This window comes from Pectinophora gossypiella, chromosome 10 (genome assembly GCF_024362695.1).
Source record: "Pectinophora gossypiella chromosome 10, ilPecGoss1.1, whole genome shotgun sequence".
In the NCBI taxonomy this organism is placed as follows: Eukaryota; Metazoa; Arthropoda; class Insecta; order Lepidoptera; family Gelechiidae; genus Pectinophora; species Pectinophora gossypiella.
This window is the reverse complement of record NC_065413.1, coordinates 4,660,393-4,684,995: the sequence shown is the minus strand read 5'-3', so window position 1 is coordinate 4,684,995 and position 24,603 is coordinate 4,660,393. Positions and strand designations below refer to the sequence as shown.

The 24,603-nt window shown below is 37.1% G+C and overlaps 1 protein-coding gene across 6 annotated transcripts in view; it reads left to right on the top strand.

The window, feature by feature from the left end:
• Positions 1–24,603, top strand: part of LOC126370207 (peripheral plasma membrane protein CASK) — a 403,706-nt gene that overhangs the window by 367,171 nt on the left and 11,932 nt on the right. For 3 of the 6 annotated variants that reach the window (XR_007566841.1, XM_050014988.1, XM_050014992.1), the window contains 6 exons: positions 13,212–13,403; positions 21,289–21,453; positions 22,155–22,223; positions 22,593–22,622; positions 23,052–23,150; positions 23,669–23,807. Coding sequence is in view for 5 of the 6 variants with exons in the window: in XM_050014988.1 (XP_049870945.1) it covers positions 13,212–13,403; positions 21,289–21,453; positions 22,155–22,223; positions 22,593–22,622; positions 23,052–23,150; positions 23,669–23,807 (694 nt within the window). In the remaining variant the exon portion in view is untranslated. Of the gene's footprint in view, positions 1–13,211; positions 13,404–21,288; positions 21,455–22,154; positions 22,224–22,592; positions 22,623–23,051; positions 23,151–23,668; positions 23,808–24,603 lie in introns of all 6 variants that reach the window. The other 3 variants (XM_050014989.1, XM_050014990.1, XM_050014991.1) reach the window with 3 other exon arrangements.

Genomic DNA, 24,603 nt, shown 5'->3' with positions numbered 1-24,603 from the left:
AACTTGAACTGAGCACAGTCATAAATCTAGTGAGAAGTGAGGAACGTCATTGTGGGTTTAAGTTGGAGTCACCGAGGGATGTTGTTTTAGTTCATCCTGTTTTTGACTCAGCTGAGATTTGGATTTAATTTCAAAGTGTTGTTGTTGGTGGCAATGTTGAAAATAACAGTCGCGTAAACCAGATGCCTGCTGTTCGTTCAGGTTAAATGAAAAACAAACGAGCAAAGACATAACATACAATTTGTAGAATAAACAGTGGTCGTTGAAAACAACAAAGTCCGTGTAGGCATAACATAACATGAGCTCATGTTTTGTCATGGCTATATTCTCGATAGGGCGTTTGTCGCTATGCCTAGAGCATAGGCGCTTCGAGAGTCGTTTCACACGACAGTGAAACCAGATCAAACTGATTTGCTTAAGGATCTAAAGTTCACTGAATACATTAATTTACCTCACCTTCAGGCATAAGCTCACAAATACGTCTCAGAATACATGGTACAGGTAGTTGCAATATAACCTAATAACAAATAATATAATTTACTTAAAATACACAGCTACTAACACTGCGTACTAAAATGTCATCCATATTACATGTGAATAGATAACATGGAATGGCATGATAAGCAGCTGCAATTCTACATACATATTTGTGGGTTATTATCTCGTTAGCTACAGGTTAAATGAATCCTTCTAGTTAAACAAGATTTTCGTTAGAGTAGTAAATGCTATCCGAAACAAACCTATGGTCAAGATTATTTTCGTTGAAATATATTTTCCCTTTATCTTTACCAAATACTTCCTTGTCGTGTAATAGTGGTATGGCGTTAGCTACTTTAATTCCTACGAAGGTCTGTATCTCAATAGAGGAGACTGAAACCGAAAGGCGACAGTCGACAATGAATGGTACATAACTCACCCACATTGGGTAGCTCCGTAAATTCCAATCGTTGGTCGTTTACGTTCGCCAAGTGTAACTGGGCCACAAACACATAGACTTACAAAATCAAACCATTATTGTTGTTCATAAAACTCTGACTGGTTTACAACCAGCATATTTCATCGAAGTTGTAAAGTTCAAGCAAAATCCGCTACGTCCTCCTCAGGTAACCGTTTATCGAAGCGAGTAGTAGCTGAGAATACCTTGTAATATCAGGAAAATTTAACCAGTCTGATATACTTGCCAAAGGCTTATATTTCCTATGACCTGGATCTATGTACCTTGGACTAGTTATAAAAATGTGAAATGTATCGGCGAATATAAAATCGCCAAAAGTATTTCGTTCGTTTAGTTGGCAGTCTCTATCGACTATTGATTCAGTTATTAAGTATTTTTGGACTAAGCAGCTTCTGCTTGAATTCTAAATCTGTCAAAAACAATTACCACAATACTGAATTACAACTATTGAATTTAAGTTATCCATTGTATTCACCCTCCTTTTAGAACCTACAGCGATAAACTTTGAGAGATTATCCGATTTAAGCATGCTCTACAGTTTACAAAAACAGCTATATTCGCTGCAGTCAAGAGCAAATTTCATATTTCATTGTTTCCAGTAAAATTTGTGAGTATTAAGCAAAATCCCCTCTGTCAGACCTATCAGACGTCCACTACTGGAGGCTTAACTATTCAGAATTTATTTGCAACTTTTCTGTTGGTACACTTGTGGTATCAAAATATTTGCAATTTAAATTGTTATCTTTACATATACATAATATTTTGTCAGTTGAATTTCCGATGCTACACAATAAGAAGATTGGAACATCTTGAATTTTAAACAGGAAATTTCGATTCTCTTAAATGTTAAATCAATTTCCTCGGCCCTTCATCTTAACAAGGGTTTGTCATCGAACAAAGGTCAATGGCGAACGGTTGTTTGCATTGAGCAATCGACAGGAATATTTTTAGGTTGAGTTTCTATGTGACCTACCTTGGTAAATGTATTTCTTCGTAAGCTGTTCAAATTTGTTATGGTTGAGAAAATCTTTTACAAATTCCATTTGTAAAACAGATATTTTTTTATACTTAATCGAAAGTATGTTATACTTAATTCGTCATCAGCCTTTTAGTCCCAAAACGGTACTAATGATTTATTATGACTTTATAATATAATCATTGTCAGTGGTTTAATCTTTTGATTGACACCACGAGTACATTTCAAGTTTTGGTTTACAGATTTGCTCTCATATCTGAACTGTACGCAATACATCAGCACTATAGCAACGGAGGTAATCTCTCTCCGGAATGCAATATCGCCGCGTTTGGCCCAGAACTATGGCGATAGCTGTTTGTTCGCCTCAGTTTACTTGCTGCGAATTCTCAGATGGGGAAGTACAAATGAGAAAGCGAACTCAAGTAATAACATGTACACGTCCAAGCCTTTGCAATCGCACAAAAGATTGGAAATAGCTCGCTTAACAGTATAGGAAATCTTAACTGGAAATGTTGGAGTGGATAGAAATACGCTCTTTTACCTTTTACAAACTCTCTTCTAGTGTAGATAAGGACTTTGCGATTAGTGCAGCTATCATGTTGAATTTCTGTAACGCTTTTTTAAACTATGTGTATTCTCATCTAGAGGTTGTCTGTAGATTGTGTAAAAATTCTGTTAACGACACCTTTTTAATTGACATTTTGAGTATTTTTAAAGTTGACTTAGATACCTCGATCAACATTTAGAAAATTGTATAGTATACTAAAATTATAACACTCTCCTTCTCCAAATCTCACATAATTCTCTGTACTTAACATTACGTAGCATCATTTGCTCAGAAAAACATCTCTCTGAAGCAGTTCACGACTATTTACTTGAAGTTAACTGGGATTTTAATATTATCCGGTGCTAGGAGGGGGCCATTATTAAAGAGAAATAGCACTTTTAGATATTATCGCCCTCATTCGAGAACACTGAACACTACGTACTAACTTTGTTTTGGAACTCAGCTTTCCGCAAATTATGCACTCTTCGCTTACGATTGGCGGAACCGTAAAAGATATGATGGTGTTATATAAGTTTAATGTGAGGTTTTATGTGCACGATGCATCGAGTTTGACGAGTTATTTTCTGTGAATTGATTGATCTAGAAACACTAAAAGATTCGCATAGACTTCGTAGATTATTATAACGATTTCTTTGGTGTAATTTCCCTAGATCTCTTTGGTGTAATCCTAATTTCCCTGTAGCAAATAAACTTTTCTACATTAACTTGAGTGATTTTCCACAAACTCTCAAAGTAAAATATGCTCCGTATTACCTCCAATCAATTCAGATCTGCTGAAATGTGCTCAGCAATGGATTGTATGTGGTCTCCTTTTTTTTTCAAATTTATTTATTCAAGTAACAAAAACTCATTGTGTTAGCAAAAAGGTTTATATCTAATGTTATTTATTACACACAAAATAACTATTGAAAAGGTCCTCTCTGTTAGTACGTGCATATTATTTTTAAATTTTAAGGTTCGAATCGGGATGCACCACATTAGGTTTTACGTGAATTGAATTATTTATTCTAAGATTTATCACAGGACACCATACGCGGTGGCGCACGCCACCAACAAAATATAATATGCTGTTTTATAAACGCTATTTCTCTGGATGTCATAGTTGCGCAACCGACAAAACACAAGGCCTAAAAAGGCCTAATAGGTGCAATTCATTAAAAAAAAGCAATATTGCAATGTGACGTTTGCGTAATATAAGTGCTCAGAATCAATGAATATCAAATAGCAATATTGTTTTCCCCCCAGGCAATTACATAAATGTTGTTGATGGCGCGACAGTGGTAGCACTATGCCACCATAATGTTCAAGTGAAACTTAAACCCCAATGTAAATACATGAACCCTTCGAGTACCTACTGTTATTCACCCTTGTTAATACTTTCAAGTTATGAAATCACTGTACCACCTTGTTTCACACGAAAGTATTCCATAAAGCGGGCGCTCTCAAAATATTCCGCAATTTCCCTACACGTTCCTTTTACTTGTCATAAGCCTTTATTATTTTATCGTAACATGTCGTCATATAGTCGTTTGTATTGGAAATTCTGATATTGCCTTCGTTCGGAGCTCGAGAAGCTAAGTTTGGAAACTACTAATGAAAATAAAAAAAGGCAACTTATGTAGCAGCCATTTTAACTTTTGTTACTACATAGATTTTTTGGTTTGTAGTAAGTTCTATTAATCTTTCGTACTTTCGTAGTATTTTAATTTCTAATAGGTACTAGAATTTAATCTTTCATTTATCATAAAATTAAATTTGAAGTCTGTGTATATTAAAGTTTTTAAATTTTATTTTTAATTTATTTCGCTTTTATCTTTTCGTTCGTTTGTTTGATATCTTTTATTTTATAAATTGATATACAGAATTCGAATTAAATTCTCAATTACAGAAATTCATTTAGGTATTTACTTATTTTATTTATTGATAGACGAGTACGATAACGATATAAATATACAGAGACAAAGTCTATTTTCTGAAAATATTTCGTACTCTATATAAATTTCGTGTATCAACAATGTTGGATTTTATTTTGGGCAAAATTTATAAAATAACGAGGATACCTCTACGTTCTGGCGTATTTAATGGAGGCAAAATCCACCAGCTTTTAACATTGAAACATATACTAAAAACACATTAGAGGCAACTCAAGGATTAGTACTGTTTTGTCCATACACGAGAAGCTAAAGTGGGCTTAGTGCATAAAGGCTTTCGGATGCAGTTAGCACATTACCATATGAATGGGATACGTTTTCCTGCGAGAAGTTATACTGAATATAATCCAGTTTCATGTTTTCAAAAGATTAGCGTGCTATTAGCCGTTCCTATTTGTACTTGGCTTTTGTGTGCATTGAAATCCTGGATTAGCTTAGGCTTTAATTTTAAATGTGCACATTATCTCTTTTGTATTATTATTCTCTGCCCTTGGTAGTGAAACGGAAATCTTTTGCTACCTATGCAAGGTAGGTAAAATAGACAAGGTGTTATAATACTGATATGTTTCAGAAATTTATAAAGTGGTGTTTACCTGAAGGGCACAGCTAGATGTTATAGACCGGTGAGCATGAGACAAAGAAAACTCCCTTGAATTTGTACAATGTATATTTTACAGTTATAATTATTACAGTACAACCATGGGCAGGTAAAAACCCTATGGAGGGAGACAGGTCGCGCTTTGGTCCGTCAGGTTAATTGTCACTCCGTAACAACCATGGGATATCACTATATTTAAAAACACTGTCCGTACACCTGTAGGCACCTCACTTACTCGAGGACCTCCGACTATCAGGCCTACCTGAGGCGTTCCAGAATACCATACAGGTGATGCGTTGTGGCCGGCTCAGGCCAGGGCGTGCTGGACGATGGCGGCGCAGCGGGCCAACTGTTACGCAGCTGGCGGGCTGCACGTCCACCGGTCAACCTCGCAGTCCTTCACCGGGCCTTATCCGGAGTGTTGACAAAAGGAGAGGCGCGGCACATCCACATGCGCGCCGCACAAAGGAAAGCTTCGACGTGCAAACAACCAAGGCAAGCTCCGCCGAAATGAAGCTTGAAATAACTTGCAAACGCAGAAGAAAACAGTAGCAATCTTCATTCACAAAATTTGTTGAAATAGTCGGATCCAGTCATAAACTTCTTCTTAGATTAAAACTTGCAAAACGTTCGAAACTTTAAAACGTTAAAAACTTAAAGGAAACAAAAAACCCATCTGCAACAAGGAATGGCAATGATTAGCATGTGGTTCAGCTGACAGCGTGGCAAGGCAACTCACGAGTGTAAAACAAAGAAAATAACTTACAGGTTCATCCGGGATAGTTGGGCATCGCTCGGATGAAACCTAATCCCACCCACTGGACCTTCGGTGATGGGATTTCAGTGAAGTTGCTGAAAACAAAGGACCTCGAGGTTATCACAAAGTTGGTGCAAAAATATGCACGAAGAATTGCGAGGACTTACCATCTCGGTTAAGTTATTTGTTTAAATCGAGACATCGGCTCTTGATGTCGCCGATAAATCGTGGCTTTTAATTTGCCCACATTATTGTTACGGCAGTGGAGTCTCCGGCGCTCTCGCGACGTCCCCACTTTCCATAACCTGTCTCTCAGCTCAGCCAGCTGTCAGTCTGACACAAGAACCACGAACAAAGTTGCCAAACTAGAAAAAATCTACCAAACCATAAATTCGCCGAATCAACGACAACAATCGATCGACTTGTTTGATCCCAAAATTTAAACAATATAATTATAATATATCAAAAATAAATGTTGCAGATAATTTTAATATACCAAATTTTGAAGAAAATAAAATAATTAAAAATATTCGGGCCCATCGATAACCCTGCAGCGCCATCTGTGATTTCCTGCGGGTAAAATATAAAAACAACGTTATATCGCCAGAAACCACAAGATGTCGCTACAAGGCTCGTTGGTCCGAAATGCTTCGTTACAATACCCCCCTACCCACGAGAGGTTTCGAACTGGGTGAGAAACACGGCTGCCCTCAGCCTTAGAGCCTGGGGCGCACAACCAGTCTAAATTTAAAAAACTGTCTCTAAAGACGAGACGACAAAACAATTCATAAAAAAAACGTAACGAAGCACAAACACCAACATCTAAACAGTATCCATTTCACTGGGTGTCACCCACATTCATACCCCTGATGAGCTGACGACTCTCATAGTGTCACTCGATACCCCTATTCTAAAGACAAAGACAAAAAACAAAACAACAGTTGCTAGAGGCTTATTTAAGGAGTCACTACCCGCTCCGACGAAAAACAAAAAAAAATAGTCGACCTAATGAGGTTTCCTATTTAAATGAATTTCTAATAAATGGCTACTATAAAGCCTAAAAAATGTTGTCACGAGCAACATGAAAACTATATTAAATAGTTGGCTATAACCGCCCATAAAATCATAAAAATATGAAACGCTAAGTTGACCGTTCATAAAAACGCTGCGTTGCAGACGCTAGTGTGTATGGGCCTTATTAGCGCACCATAAACACACTAATAAAAAAACATTAAACATAAACAACATAAAACATTTAATGGTAAATGTAGTTATTTTAAAATCAAAAGACTACATAAAAAAACGTGATTGTCATAAACAGGCTGTAACTAGGCCACTTACGACACAAGTAAGCACACCAGTTTTATTTATTCTAAATGTTATTGAATGCTAACCATGAAAAGGAAAAATTCTCCAATGAGTGACCGCAAGCTTTAAGATTCCCATTCTGCTTCGATTGGATGTCCCTATCGACAGACTCCGTGCATACTACACGCTCAAGACGGTGATGAAGATGATTATACAAAGCCCTAGCACGCATAAGGTGATGACGTTCCCTAGACTTCACTGCAGTATCAATCTTTGCCTGCAGCTCCTTCTGCTTTTCGGTGATAACTGGGAATTCGGCCTGTAGCTTCCGCTCAACGTCCAGTATTTCATCCGGAACGAAACCACTGATCAACTCCCTAAGCTGTTTCTTCAAATTGAGAACAGTATCAGCCGGTGCTTCTGCACGAATACTCACTTCATATATTAATTCATCACGGAGCAGTGAATGTAAATAGACAGTTTGGATATCCATGGTTGTGTTTCAGAGTTATAATTTCAAGATTGTAAAGAGGTTTGAAGTAAACTGAAGTAAATTTATGTTTCAAAATGTACCCGTCTGCCTCCAAAACTTATTTTCTAAAATATGTACTAAATTTTCATTAAATATAAACCAAATAAGTGTAATTATCACACAACATCAATTCTTTATATCCCTGTAGTTAATTTTCACAATAATAAAAGAAACAACAGTGTTTTTAAATAAATTTTGTTGAAGGTTAAGTTTACTATGAAGTGAATGTTTATTTTTAAGTTGTAATATGTTATCAATCAATATGTAAAGATGGTAAAGGAAATTTACTACTGAATACTCAATAAAGTTGATATTGAAAGACAGTTCTATAATTATTTCAATAAAAACAAATAAGCAAAATATTTGCCAAGCAGCGGCACAACTAACAATATGATGATGAAGCAAAGTTACTAAATATCAATTTCTACTCAATGTCCTGTTATAAAAAACTACTTTTATGTTTTATGAAAGTAATATTAATTGATTTAAAAATTAAATGGTAAATTGTTTGTTTTTATCATTTATGTTTACAAATTGTAAAAAAAAAATTGTTGAAAAATGCAGTACTAGGTGTATAACTATTATTATGGATATTAGTAGTCCAAATCTTAACAAAAAGCTCAATACTCATAAAAAAAAATTTGCTAGTAAGCATCAAATAAATGTTCTAAATTTGTTTTAACCTGTAGTTTACATAATAAAAGGTTAAAAAAAAACACATGTAGCTGTAAAAATGACAATAAGCCCTAGACCATTTAGGCCACAAAATTGGGTTTAAACTTATTGTAAATAAAACACAAAACAAAATAAGTGATTAAGTTAGGTCTCATAGGAGGCCTAGAACTTTACTTATGCTAAGACAAAACACAACTTAACCTAAGATGCAAACAAAACACAAACAATTCACACAAAATCCCATCACTTTTAATAATAAAAAATACACTGTTTTCACTAAATTTATTCTTAAAGTTTATGCCAACACCACTTATATTCTAAATGGCTGTACAGAGCGACAATTTCACCAAGAAGGGCGCCACTGAAACGTAAGATTTTTGCTATAATTCCAATAGAATGGAATTCAATTAAAGAGATGTGGGCCGTTAGGTTAAATATCTCTCTGCAACATACCATGTGCTAGCACTATATTTAAAAATATCTTTCCGTCCTCCTTGTAGGCACCTCACTTACTCGAGGACCTCCGACTATCAGGCCTACCTGAGGCGTTCCAGAATACCATACAGGTGATGCGTTGTGGCCGGCTCAGGCCAGGGCGTGCTGGACGATGGCGGCGCAGCGGGCCAACTGTTACGCAGCTGGCGGGCTGCACGTCCACCGGTCAACCTCGCAGTCCTTCACCGGGCCTTATCCGGAGTGTTGACAAAAGGAGAGGCGCGGCACATCCACATGCGCGCCGCACAAAGGAAAGCTTCGACGTGCAAACAACCAAGGCAAGCTCCGCCGAAATGAAGCTTGAAATAACTTGCAAACGCAGAAGAAAACAGTAGCAATCTTCATTCACAAAATTTGTTGAAATAGTCGGATCCAGTCATAAACTTCTTCTTAGATTAAAACTTGCAAAACGTTCGAAACTTTAAAACGTTAAAAACTTAAAGGAAACAAAAAACCCATCTGCAACAAGGAATGGCAATGATTAGCATGTGGTTCAGCTGACAGCGTGGCAAGGCAACTCACGAGTGTAAAACAAAGAAAATAACTTACAGGTTCATCCGGGATAGTTGGGCATCGCTCGGATGAAACCTAATCCCACCCACTGGACCTTCGGTGATGGGATTTCAGTGAAGTTGCTGAAAACAAAGGACCTCGAGGTTATCACAAAGTTGGTGCAAAAATATGCACGAAGAATTGCGAGGACTTACCATCTCGGTTAAGTTATTTGTTTAAATCGAGACATCGGCTCTTGATGTCGCCGATAAATCGTGGCTTTTAATTTGCCCACATTATTGTTACGGCAGTGGAGTCTCCGGCGCTCTCGCGACGTCCCCACTTTCCATAACCTGTCTCTCAGCTCAGCCAGCTGTCAGTCTGACACAAGAACCACGAACAAAGTTGCCAAACTAGAAAAAATCTACCAAACCATAAATTCGCCGAATCAACGACAACAATCGATCGACTTGTTTGATCCCAAAATTTAAACAATATAATTATAATATATCAAAAATAAATGTTGCAGATAATTTTAATATACCAAATTTTGAAGAAAATAAAATAATTAAAAATATTCGGGCCCATCGATAACCCTGCAGCGCCATCTGTGATTTCCTGCGGGTAAAATATAAAAACAACGTTATATCGCCAGAAACCACAAGATGTCGCTACAAGGCTCGTTGGTCCGAAATGCTTCGTTACAGTAGTAACACACTTCCGGTTCTGTATATGGGGGTTAAAAGGTCACATTGCAGTAATTTATCTAAGAATGCCATATTGTTATTTGATATTTGCACATATAAAAGTATGACGATGCATCCTTCAAATCAGTATCATGAGCCGATCTGACCGACGATTGGTAGAACGATTTAGGCCAGACCCAACTTTGTCTTTTTCCGATCGAATGTTAGTTTGACATTGACGTAACACTGAGCGCTGGAGTGGCAGCCATTTTTGTAACTCATTCAAGAGGTAACGGTCAACCCTTGCGCAAGCGCTCCACGTGCTCAGTAGAACGACGAATTTTTTTGGGAATATAGTGGCTAAAGTAACTTCCGGACCGTTTATTTGATGATAAATCTCCACGACCGTACTCACGCACCATAACACGATGGAAGTATCAAGCGGATCTCAAGTCCCTTTAAGCGTTAATGTAATGTCAATAAACGTCAAATTGCAATATTGCTTTTTAGATAATTGTTTCCTGGTTGGTGATACTTTCTAAAGCTGTCCCTAGTTTTCGTGAATCGCCCGATTGTCCGTACTTCGGAAGGCACATTAAGCCGTTGATCCTGGATCATTTACTTATATAGATTACTTAGATAGCGTATTTACTTTTATATGCGAATTGCTTCGATGTGGCCATTTTAACCGCCCTAACAATGTAAAATTAAAAAAAAAAAACAGTATTATTCAATATTATAATTATTATAACATCAATATTTCTTAAAGTCAGTATCATAATTTGACTTGGAATTATGACGAAGACCAATTTTTTTAATTCGCAGTACTTTGTACACAGTACACCTCAATAAAAATTACAGTAGTTTATGTTTGTACACTTTGAATATACTGAGTTCGCGTCGAATGCTATACGTATTTAGGCATCGACTTCAAACGAAACACCAGTAAGGACACCAGTTCTACAGTATTGGATTATTATTTATTCGTAGATTGGATTGATTGAAGGTTTATGTTGCGGTTCACGGCGAGGCACAATGTCAGATATTAGCTGCCAATGTGGTTAAGCTCAAAGCTCGCTTAGTAGTTAACCCCGGTTTGATGTGGGGACTGTATGGTGTCATATCGTTTTGAAATATTGTGACTTTTGGATTTAACATTGTTATTGTTGTATTTGTTTCGTCTATTTACGATTATATTAAATTGGGTATTTTGTTTAATGTAAATGTTCATTGTGATATATCAGGATTCGAGTCTTTCGGATTTCTTTTGCTATTTTCGTTTGTTGCCAACACCAAACATAATATTTGTTATTTATTTTTTACTCTGTCACTTTCTGCTACTACTACTACCTACTACAAAAGGTGGGTCGTTATCTCTGATGCTTTTAGTCTTTTAAGTGTCGATTACATCTTTTGAAGATTACATATTACTAGTGGATACATTTTCCACAGCACGTCACATAAATATTGTGAGATTTAGGATAAGCTGAGTATTAAACAGTAATAAATCTATCATAAGGTTGAAGATCGAATGCTTGAGGTTGCAGAATCTTGCGAATGACATAAACTTGCGCGTCATGTCCTGCAAAGTTCAATAAACACCTGGTTCTCTCTAAAACATACATAAACTGATTGTACGGGACACGTCCGAACATAACTTTATGCTGAGGCGGCGACCTACATTTAGGCGCCGCGCGATATTGTAAATTAGCTATAATTAGTGTGCAATAAAACTTCATAGTGACAATACGTTTGTTTACTTTCTCAACTTTAACTTTATGTGCACTCGACAACGAACTTCAACTTAACCAACTTTACGATATATGGGCTATAAACTGTGGCTCATACACTGATTCTCCCAAGTATTTAGAAGACAACTTGGGATACGAAGCCGTAAGATGGATATAATGTAATGTAGAGATAATGTTCCAATTGAATCTTATTTCTTTTTTTCTGTAGCCTAATTGATGATTGAATAAACATCCATCGCAAGATGAACTAAGTATCCACGCCTCAAAGAGGTTTCTGTTAGACCAACGTGATAGATGATGAACGGTAGTATCGCCGTCTATAATGATCGTGCCAACTGTGTAAGTGCACTTAAGATAAATTTATGCCTCATTGGTGCAAGTCCTGTCCGGTTAGGTAGTTTATATATATAGTTTTACATAACGTTCAATTTCGATGCAATATGCGTCGTCGAATCATCTATCACACCACACTATCCATCAATAATCCTCTATACATATGGACGTCGCTTTAAACCCGTCAAATGCTGATACAGCCAGGCCACTGCATTTGTGGATAGCCCCGATATTGGCAACAGTATCCGGGATCTCACAAATACTCTATCATATACGGAAACACTAGATTGAAAAACGAAATCCAGCAATTAAATCGCCAGTCTTTAATATTGAAGTCGATTGATTGAAGTTTTGATTGATTCGGCCGGGTAGCTCGAAATATATCTGCAGGTTCAGTTCAATTGATTAGTTTCTAAAAATGTTTAATATAACATAAAAGACATCCAATACAAATGCAACTGACTTTTCCACATCAATACTTCAATCTAATACATAATTCTTTATTGCACACCTACGCAAGATAGGCATAATGACAGAGTAAAAAACAACTTTAAAGAAATGTAGAGCAAAACCATGTACAAATGTTTTCTCTAATTTCTTTTGCTATGACATAATTTTGTCTTCGTCACGTTTTGCATTTTCAATTTATATGTATTCCTAATTTTGTGATTCTTAACTCCTAACCTAAACTATTAATAAGCTAAAGTCGTTGATAGTATTTCAGTATCTAACAACATAACGCAAGCTCACGTACATCCATCGCAAGATGAACTAAGTAGGTACCCCACACCTTGCCGAGCTTTTTGTTAGTCTAACTTGATAGATGGTAAGCCGTATCGTTTATAATGGTCGAACCAACTGTGTTAGTGAAAACTGCACTTAAAAAAATAATAACTAATTTTAGTATGTATTTATTTTGTAATTAAGTAACATCTAATTCTCAACTGAACTTTACTCATAAATCGGTCAAAGAACCTACATTTTTCCTGAATGTAACTTTCATACAATACAAATATACTTTATTGCACACAACATACAAAACAAGTTTTACACACATGGACGAAATACAGTACAATCTGGCGCCCTTATTGCTAAGCAGCAATTTCTTCCAGGCAAGAATACATTTATCACAATTTCATCCTCCGTTGTTCCAGGCCCTACTACAGGCTCACGATGTGGTCGCCAGAGAGGTGTACGGCGAGGAGTCTCTCCGCGCGTCCCCTCCCCCGGTCAACGGGAGGACGCCGGCGCCGCAGCCCGACGACGAGGAAGACACCGAGCCCGAGTTCGAGAACGTGACAAGGGTGCGCCTCGTGCAGTTCCAGAAGAATACTGACGAGCCCATGGTAAGTCTCTTCTTCTCTCCTATCGTGTGGGTTCTGAGGTGTAATACCAACCTTATCAACCCTGCGGGCCTAGCACCGTAAGCACGCGACTCTTTCTCGCCGCGACAGAGATCGTTCTCTCTTTCTGTGCAGTACTATGAGAGAGTGACGGGTGACGTATGTCGAGGCGAGAAAGAGTCGCGCGCTTACGGTGCTAAGCCCGCTGGTGTCAGGGTTATTATTGAGCCGCCAAAGGCCCCTGTTATGACTCATGTAACAACTACTTACATCAGTGAATAGTAACAGGGACCAACGGCTTAACGTGCCTTCCGAGTCACGGATCATATTACTTTTGGACAATCAGGTCAATAATTAGTCTCTTGGATATTACTTGTCGCTTCGGATAATTTTCACTACGTGGACGGAGAAAATGAAGAGCGGTCATGCTGGCTATCATCGGGTACAACATTTTTTAGACAACAGATCAGGGCAGCTAAAAAGCCACATTGAATCAATTCATCTAAAAACCGATGTTGCTATTTGACACTTGTTGAAATAGCCCAGTTACTTTTGTTTGCGCAAATGGCAAATTCATATAATCCATTTTTAGATGTTTTGCAACAATGTGGCCTTTTGGACCCCCTGAAGATGCCCAGATAAACATTTCCTTTACATTACTTTCCTCTTTTCACGAACTGGCATTTCAGTACGCAATTTTAATGTCTTCAGTAAAACTTACATCTAATGCCATCTAGTCATTAACGGCAGAACTAAAATAGCAGGTATGCACGTTGCACTTACGCCGCTAGCACAAACGTGTATTGGCTATGTGCACAGCAAAATCACAGCGCAACCCGTGGCAAAAATGTGTACTTAATTTGGACTGACATACTGTCAAATCAAAACCCGCGTAAGTGCGAACAAATTCTAAGTCTATGGTCAAAACTGCTTTGGTATTTCCTGCAAAATGTTCATAAATTGCACTTAAACTATCCTCAACAATACTATTTTACAGCATCTTTTTTTAACGTCTTACATTTTCTAAGCATAACGTTAACCATCACAAATATGTTTGTCCGATTATGTTAGTACATTTTGAAAATAATAACACTCTTCTAACGAACAAATTGAACAATTGAATTCGCTTTTGTCATTCGCTAGCCGCTCTTGCGGGGCAGGTTTATCGTTATAATTGTGGTTATACATGGACTTTGAGTATTTCTATCTTCTAAACAAAGTATTTAGTTTCTGGGACAATGGGCTAAATAATACTTTGTTTTTTTTTTATACCAATATATATAATATATACCAATACAAATACCAGTGTATTGCCGCACGTTATGTTACGAATAACCTTCATAATATATTGTAAACCTTTTGATCAACGAGAACGATTATGAATGCCTTTGCCTAATGGTGGAATAGAAACTGCAGAAACAAACATGGGATGCCCTTAACGGCTGTAAGTGTTAAGGAGCTGTGAGTAGTGTCAAGTCTATTGCGCATGTGCGAACTGGCAAAATCTTCTGAAATCTATCGATTATCTCTCTTGTTCCACGGCTACCGACGTAGTCAGACGTCTTCTCGGTCATAGTAAAAAATAAATTATTTTTATTAATAAAACAGATTGCGGTTTAAAAATATTTCGTTTCGCTCGTGTTCCTACAACTGCACAATCATTATGCACCTTAACCAAATGTAAGTACAGTAATAGAAATAAATGTGTCTCATCTCAGTACCCTTTGGTGTGTTTCTTTAATTCCGCTATAAATGTTTAACTATGTTTCTTTTGGTTTTGATGTCTTCGTCGATATAGGTATATTATGCTCCTGAAGACCCTCGACTTCTGAGGGGTGAGTGTGTTTATGCGAATTTTCCATGTAATTATTATTTTCCCTTGATCCCTTTCGCCCTTTTTTATACGTTCTTTTAAATTCTTTTTGTTAATAATAAAACTACGATGTTGAGTAATACTGCTTTGTCCTAAAAATAGCATAGGTTTCTTCCCAATGTCGGACGCTTGTAGATGGTAGCATTATTCAATATGGCGGCTCTATTCAAAATGGCGGCAGCGTTACATTTTATTGATTTTCTCTCATCTCTGCGCTGACATAAAATAAACCTGTAGGTCCAAGGTACATGTGTAACTATGAAGTACCTATCAATAGTTGGTCATACAATATAATACCGGTCCAAGGTACATGTGTAACTATGAAGTACCTATCAATAGTTGGTCATACAATATAATACCAGAGCTGTTTTAAAATCTTACGTAATGCAGGAATGCAATCCTCTTTTTTTGTGACGTAACTTATTGTTTTGCTTCGGATAGCATTTGCTACTGATTTGGACAATTGGGGAGAGCTAAGTGCTCTCATAAAATTTAAGACAGACCTAAAGCTGGCTTGAGGAAGCGCTGTAGAGCGAATCCTGGAAAAATCTTCTTCAGCAGTGGGACACCTTAGGCTAGACAAGAGAAGAGACAAGGGTGCTCAGGTGGGTAAAAATTTCGACTCAGGGCGGGACTTGAGATTATGTTTGGGTAAACCGGAGCATCGTGAGCCGATAGCGCTGAAGGAGGAAAAACAACGCCCACGCCGGCGGGGAAAAACAACGCCCATCGGTGTCGGTATACAATCCGTAGTTCTATATTAGAATACGTAGTATGGCATAGTAGACTATTTCTTATGGCGTGAACAATTTAAAGATATCTTGGACATGTAGGTACATGTGTTTACTCTGTTACCAATCGATCATCCCGTCCTTTGTCGTTTCATATTCCTGTTGCCGTCACCATTTTGTTTCATCGGTGCTGCCACCTACAAGTGTTTGAGCTTACAAATACCACTAGCAGTTCTTGAACAAATGCACGTTCCTGTTTCCTGTCAGATTCATTTAGGATAACAATTATATTTTCAAATAGTACCGTATTATCTAGTTACATTTACAAATTGTAGTTCTTTAGTGCCTTAAAGTTTGCACCACTATTTTGTTCGTTAACAAAGCACCACATGTAATAATTTGTAGGTACCTATAAAAGTTACTTAGATATCTTACTTCTTTGCCAGATGGTTCTGGGGGGTTAAAATGGCCACATCGAAGCAATTCATCTAAGAAAGCAATATTGCTATTTGACAATTGTTTGCATTGCGCACTTACTTTTATATGCGCAAATGTCAAATTGCAATATTGCTTTCTTAGATGAATTGCTTCGATGTGGCCATTTTAACCCCCCTGTTCATCTTCTTTTTTGTAGTATGGTATAGAGTATTCTTTTCCTTTACAGAGTCGCGAAATTATTTGAGCAGTAGTGCCACCTGCAGTCGTTTCCGCTTCCCCGCGCAGCTCCCCGCGCCCCGCGTTTCCCTTTTTGTAGTTGTGAGTTTGTGGAATTGTAAGCTCTGTACGCACGCGCAATGTGCGTGCTTGTTACGTAATTTCCGGAAAGTATCAAGTTAACTCGAACGGCTACCAGATGGCAGCCAGTGGTGTAGAAAATGGCGTCTGCAAATGGTGTGAACCGTTTATTGATTTTGAAGAGTTCTCTCCTGGAAATGTGAAGGAAAAGCTTGTACATGTTCATCACAGCAGTATAGAGGAATTAATGAACCTATGTTCCATTGTCTGTTGTTGTCGACGAAAGGTAAAGAAAACTGATAATGTTGTTTAATCTTATGCAATTACAATCGTCTTATTATTAGATCCGGAACATCACCCATAGTCGTTGTTTCTAATAATTGAATAGGTACCCGAAGGATGTCACTTTCTTCCACAAAAGTAAAGCCTTGGCAGAGTGGATATGGGCCGCCACTACCCAAAACTAATGTAATTGGCTTCCGATCATTATATTCAACTGAAACATGCGTAGGCAGTACTGTAACTGATTGTACGAAATTTTGCTTCTGCGTAGGTATATCATCTTCGATAATTTTGAAACAAATTGCGAGTATTACGGCTGAAGACAATGTACAACCAAGTGAACAAAGTCAATGAGTTAACCTCCCTATTGCCTAAATGTAGATCGCTTTCGTATTTTGAATTACAAATAGTACAGTGTATCTTATACAAACGCTTCTACTCCAGCCGCTCGCTTGCCCTAAGCTAGTAAGCCTAGTCAAAACCACAGACACAACCCGCTAACTTCTGACCACAGCCGATAGTCTACTGGGACAGAAGACGTATCAACAATAATCTTCCCTCCATCTTGTCTCCCAAGACACAAACTAGCAAAGAAAACCGATAAAAAGCAGCTCGATGTACTTATTGAAATTGATTTCCAGTATTATAATCGTCACGTAGGTCGGCTGGAAGAAATCTTTTTGTTTAGAGATGAGCTTACCTGTACTATCTGATTTCTTTGTATGTTCCTTGTGTCTGTTTTATTGTGTACAAATAAACAAATAATAATAATTTCTAATGACTCCTTCAATAAAAAATGCTCAGTTTTAAAATTAATTGGCCAAATTACTTTGTATTTTTTTGCTCCTTACACGTAGAGTATCTTTTTACGGTGATGAACGATTTACATAGAAATATGGGATGATATCCTTTAACAACTGTGTGTCTCCGGAAAACTGTGTGTAGTGTCGCGTCTATTGCGCATGTGCGAGCTGGTAAAATCTTCTAGAAGCTATCGATTTTCTCTCTTGTTCCACGGCTACCGACGTAGTCAGACGTCTTCTTGTTCATAGTAAAAAATATAGTCTCTGTAGAAATAAAATCGCTCGAGTTCCTACAAGGGGAACTGCACACAATCATTATGCACCTTCACCAAATGTAAGTACTGTGTAGTTAGAAATAAATGTCTAATCTCAGTACTTTTGGTGTATTTATTTAATTCTATCATAATTATTTGAAAATATTTCGTTTGTTTTTGCTTTCTTTATTATTGCATTTCTATTATGCTCCTTAAGATTGTAAAGACGATTCTTGAGAAGTACCTATATGAGTTTGTGTGTATGTTCCCTCAAAAATTTTATTTTCCCTGTCTTTCGCCTTTTTTTTGTCAATTGTGCTTAATCCTATGATGTTAATAAATAATACCAATTAATGTTGAGTTAATATTTCTTTGTGTCTAAAAATAGTCATAGGCTGCTCCTCGATATCAGACGCTTGTAGGTGGCAGCACTATTCAAGATGGCGGCTGCAATGCACTTTATTGATTTTCTCATTTCTCTGCGCAGACATGTAAGCTATAGATAGGTTCTAGATATTCGATGTTTGCTTACTGTGTATATCTACAGAGTCTGCAGTTGATCAGACAAGAGCTGTTATAAACTGATTGCAGAACAATCAGTAGTTTGTATTAGAGTAAGTAAAGTAAAGCGGCATAGTTTTATTTCGATTGGTGGTGAATTTTACATGACCTCAACAATTTAACGGAATGTCGGATACCTACATAAATTCTGCTTTCCACTGAATCCTGCAGCTTTAGTCTTCAATACGCGCATTTTGTCAATCGGGCCTTTGTCTTTTATTAAATAAATAAAAATATTTCTGTTTGCCGTCGCCATTCGTTCAAACATACAACGTCACAAACATAATTGAAGACACGTTTCTAGGCATAGCCTCCTATTCGTTCGCGGTTAGATGAATTTGGATCATTTGTAGTGGGATTATTTGTTGAATATTTTATAAATATAAGTAAGTTGGTTGATTGATGAGAGTCTATTTGCTGACTCTCTTCACTGGTACCCTGCGTGAAGTGAGTTGTACGTTTGCGCAATGCAGTGCGTGCCTATTATATAATTTCCGGTAAATTTCAACTTAACTCGAATTTGTATTAGACTGCACCACCGATCATACAAAATGGCGGCTTCATAAAGTTTATTGACTGTAAGGATTATTATAAAAGCGTAAAGGAAGAACAAAAAAATAAAACTGGAAATGTAATCTACACTTGTTTCGCTCGAATCAATATTATGTTTCTAAACTCCAAAATTGGGTTCTGTAATTTTCAATTTGCATAAAGCGTGCATTTTAAATAGAAATACTTCAAATGTCTTAAATACCACACTACTATTTAAACCACTCGCCTTAACAATAAATCCACAGAATCATAACCAGCATTGTGACTTTTACCACAACCGAAAGCTGAAAGTGTACTGACTCGCGGCGCGCGAAATACCAAAAGTATTCCACACCCCATCCCCTCCCCACGCTTTACCCAATACATCAGAACATAGAACAATAAGGTCGATGTTTTTGGAACACAGACAGTGTACATTGTACTAAAATGTCGGAAATATTAAACCCGTAGAGCAAAAATAGCCAAAATGGTTGATTTGCTACTTGTGAAACAGGAATTGATTATTCTAATTGTAACTATGTTACCAACAGTATAAAGATAATTTTTGAAAAATGATAGGTAAAGTAAATATAATAATGTTAAGTAATGATAATGACTGACGTTATTTTGACACAGCTACCAAACGTTATGACCAGAACGGCTCATTTTTTTCGTTTACTTTTACCCTACTTTATTAGTTGGTGTAAAGAGCGACCGTCACTCCATAATCCCCTTTTGTGTTATAGGGATAACGGGGATAACACTGGATTTCCGAGGTTCCTTACGGTATCCTCTTTCATTACCGCTCTTGTGATTGATGGTGAATATTATTTCAGGGAAAAAGAGAAAACCTTTGTTGCCGATGGAAAACTTCTTACTTAGGAATAGCTTTTAAAAATTGTCATGGTAACCGTTGGTTTCTGCATGCACTTTGAATTGTTGTATTTTGGTATAAAATGTTCGAAAAGGCTTTCAAAATGTTCCTCTATAATTTACGTTGCGGACTTTGTATTTTTCGCAAAACAAATTCGTGAATCGTCAAGAGGATTTATAAACTCGTTCGTTTTTCGCAATTACTTTAAAATTCGGTACTGCACTAAATTTCTACTGGACAGGCAACAAACCTAATAGTAATGATAGGTGACTGGACGCAACTACGAAATCGAATTTTCTGCGAACATACGCAAACCTTTGCTGGATAGTAAATGGACGAAATTTGACTTGCTGATGTATGTATGCAATGGTATTTGTGCTAAAGGGTTTTAGTCGTTGTAGACCAACTACTATGGCATATGGGTCCAATATTTGAATATGGACAAAATTCGTACCCACAAATGTGTTATTGTATTTTTGTGACGATTCATGTGCACTTAGGAACATATGATGTTTCCCAAGACTGTAATTGTTATCTTTTGTACTCAAAGACGTAATTTGAAAACACATAGAAGAATGGGAATATGCGAAAACACCTTCGATTGTATTGAATGGGAACATTGAATAATCGATTATGTAAAATATAAGATGTGTTTTTCTCTTTGTTTCCATAACGATGTGTGCTTTTTTAAGAAAAGTGGGGGTTAACATCTGTTCTGTGGTAGACGAGTAGATGTAGATAAGGGTTCCGTAGCCAAATGGCAAAAACCGGAACCCTTATAGATTCATCAGTCTATCTCTCTGTCCGCCCGTATGTTACAGTCGCTATTTTTTTACTATAAGAATTATACTGTTGAAACTTAGTAATTTTCAAAAGATTGTGTCGATTCGTGGATACATTTTTGGAAAGATTTTAAATCCGATCATTATAAAAGCTTAATGTTTACAGAAAAGGCACCGGAAGCGTTCTGGGCAGGCAATTCTTTGTAATTTCCAAGTTTGTATGTACAGTCATGAGCAATATTATGTACCCACTTTAGTACCCTGTCGCACTAGCATATTTGACATTTACTCGTAATGAGACTTACGGTTTAATTTGTCAAAAAAGTTAATGTGACATGGTTTCAAAGTGTATACATGTTAGTACTCGTGACTGTACGCGTTCATGCGGAACTTCGCTTCCCGAGCTGTTAGATAGAGAGCTGGAAAGTAAACGGATGTAACCTAAGAATTTTCCACCCCCAGGGCATCACCCTCAAACTTGCGGACGACGGGCGCTGCATTGTCGCACGTATCATGCATGGAGGCATGATCCACCGACAGGCTACGCTGCATGTCGGAGACGAGATTCGAGAGATCAATGGAACTCCAGTCGCTAACCAGTCAGTGGCGCAGCTCCAACGGATGCTGGTAAGATTGTTGTTGTTTATTTTTTTATTTTGTTGCACTTACTATTGGGGAAACTCACAAAAAGAAACATGATCGATAAATTTTGTCCCGGACGGGAGTGAAACCGCAGGTCTTGTCAAGCTGGTAGCCTGATACGAATGGCTCAACTATTAAATACCTACACGACAACGTCGATATAATGACGTCACATTACAGATCGAAAAATTCGATAATGCTCGTTCCGGCTATTAGAAGAACTGCGGGGCCGAATCCTATCTGAGTAAGATTTTTCGATCCACTTTCTCTTTGTGAGACTGTTGTTGGGTGAAGAAGAAGGATGGATCTGGATAAACTGTTTAAATTAAAAAAAAACATGAGACTCGATTACGGAGATGGGCACACCAAGGATAGACTTGAATAAGATAGATGGATCAAATAGGCCAATTCTTGTGACGATTTTGACATTGGTGTTGGGATTTTTTTTCAGATATTTGCGTAAATTACGAAATTTTGTATATTATTTCTTAAAACAGGTTTAGCTAAACTGCAGCCCAAAAGCTTGGTCGGTACTTAATTGATCAATACCAAACTCAAATAAAACTTTTCATAAAAATTATTAAAGTTTTCTCCAGTAATTACTATCCACAATTATGGAGCAGTAAATGATTAGGAACTGCTTCCCAAATAGTAAAAGTTCAAAACGCAATTGACGTATATTTCAGCGGGAGGCCCGTGGATCGGTGACATTCAAGATTGTGCCATCGTACCGATCAGCTCCTCCACCCTGCGAGGTAATGCTTATATTTTGTCTGTCTGCAACACTGCTAGCAACTTTGTTATATAGCCCTAAAAACATAGTAGAGATCTAAAGGTTAAAACCCGTAGATACGTTTGTTTCTCTAGATGCCAACAGAATTACTAACAAATGTTACGCTAGACAACATTGTAGAAACTGAAACAATATTTTTGTTTAATTTATTAAAGAAACTGTAATAATAACGCTTGCTTTTGATTAAATAGTAAACTAAACCAAAACCGTGTTAATTAAATAAACAAGAGTCGACAAGCGCACATAAATTTGTCTCCAATGCTTGTCTTAAAGCATAAACTGATTGGTTATAAAGCAGACAAATTAAAAATTGTATTTCTGTCCTAACTAGCTTTTCCGGATAAAGCCTTCGCCCGTGCTAGTAAGTAGCGAGAACAGACCCGTTGCTACTTTATGTTGTTATATGTTTATTTATGTTGTGTTCTGTTGTTGTTTATATTGTCACCCGGGCATGGCTGGCGTCCCCGCGATCTCCTACGTTTCTGTGCGCTTGTTGTTCTTTGTCATCGCTTCACAGTCTCACATCATTTTCACACGTTTCATCTTCAGCATTACGTTTACATTCATTATTTTCTTTTTTACTTTTTCAAAAACTTTCGTTTACGGAAGTTCGTCTATGTTACTCTAAATTTGAAAACATCTCATGAATCATACTTCGTACTTGTACAAACACATAGATACATCTTACCATAAATTCGTATCGCCCTTTTCACGTTTCTGTACCTTAAATGTTGAAAGAAGCTTGTTTCGACTATCTTACATATTTTTAAAGTCAACTTTACTTTTTTAGATCTTCGTAAGAGCACAATTTGACTACGATCCGTTAGAAGACGAATTGATTCCGTGTGCTCAAGCCGGAATCGCCTTCAACACAGGAGATATTCTACAGGTAAGAGCTATATTTAACATCTAGTTAGGCATCCTACAAGAACGTTTAGATGTCCTACAGAGCCTTGTGTAGTAGCGTTTCTATTGCGCCTGCGTAGCTCGATTCTTCAGTCTAGTTCCGAAAACGAACATATCTAAAGACGCTCAACCATTATTTCTTTAGTACTAAAGGCACGAGTGCAGCAGCATAGTCATTGCCGATCATATTTTGTGAAATAGTTTATTCGTGTGAATCATAGTCTCATATCCGGTAGGTAATATGTCGTTATAGTGGTGCAAAATTATGTTACTACGCACTAGAAATAAAAGTTGAAAATCAATAACATATTTGTGAGCACAAAGCAAACAAAAACATACTTTGTTGACAAATGTAACAGGTCTTTGTTGTTGTAATGCAAACATCTTTTCTTCTGTGCTTAGGTCAAAGTTATTCAGTCACCAAAGTTACGAAACCTTACTTATCAACATTAGCATTTTGTAATTGTATCTACCCAATTTTCAATGTATTTAAATTTTCAGATCATCAGCAAAGATGACTCACATTGGTGGCAGGCCCGTAAAGATGCAGCAGGAGGATCTGCTGGTCTCATTCCAAGCCCAGAACTTCAGGAGTGGAGAGCCGCTTGCGCCGCTGCTGAACGATCGACTACAGACCAAGGTTCCTTTTTTTAGTTGTAACTTTTATCGTGAGGTTGAGATCATTAGTGCTGCCAGTGATATCTTTAGGGTTGTTAATGTGTTATTTTGAACAGGCTGATATATTCTGTTTTCTTCAAGGAGGTGATGTTAGCGTCTTATTTTTTTAAACGGACTCTTTTGTCTCTTAAATTGTTATGATACGTTTATTTCAAAGGAAATTAGGGTGGTGTATTAAATTGATTCGATTAAATCCGGACTTCTTAATAAGAATTTTTGCTATCGATGCACTAGGTCTAATATATTTAGTAAATAAGTATTTTGTCTTGGGGTGTACCTACAGTTTATTTTATCGTAAGCTCCTTGAAGGATATGGACTTTTATATTATGACATGTATCGTTTGATTCTTCAAATAGATATGTTGTTCCTGATCTTGCTTGATCTGTTTTTGGTTTTTATTTATTTCTGTTTTAGTCAGTGTTGTTTTAGGATGTGATTAGGTGTGATTGCAGTGTCCAGAATTGAGTAGATTTTTATTACTACTACGCGGTCATCCATTGAATTTCCATATTATGTTTATTTGTGTAATAAAAATGACTCGAATGGGTAATGAAAAAGCAAACTGTTTCTTTCTCATCTTATAATCTGACTACTTAGTTCTTCAATTGGAAAATTTCAACTTATTTGCAGCCGTTCACAAATTCGTGCTCTTTGACAAAATTTAACATTAACAAATCATTGTTTTGCTTTCAAACATAAACATCATTGGACGAACCTGCAGTTGGTATGTAAAGCTTTCTTTATCTGTGTATTGTCA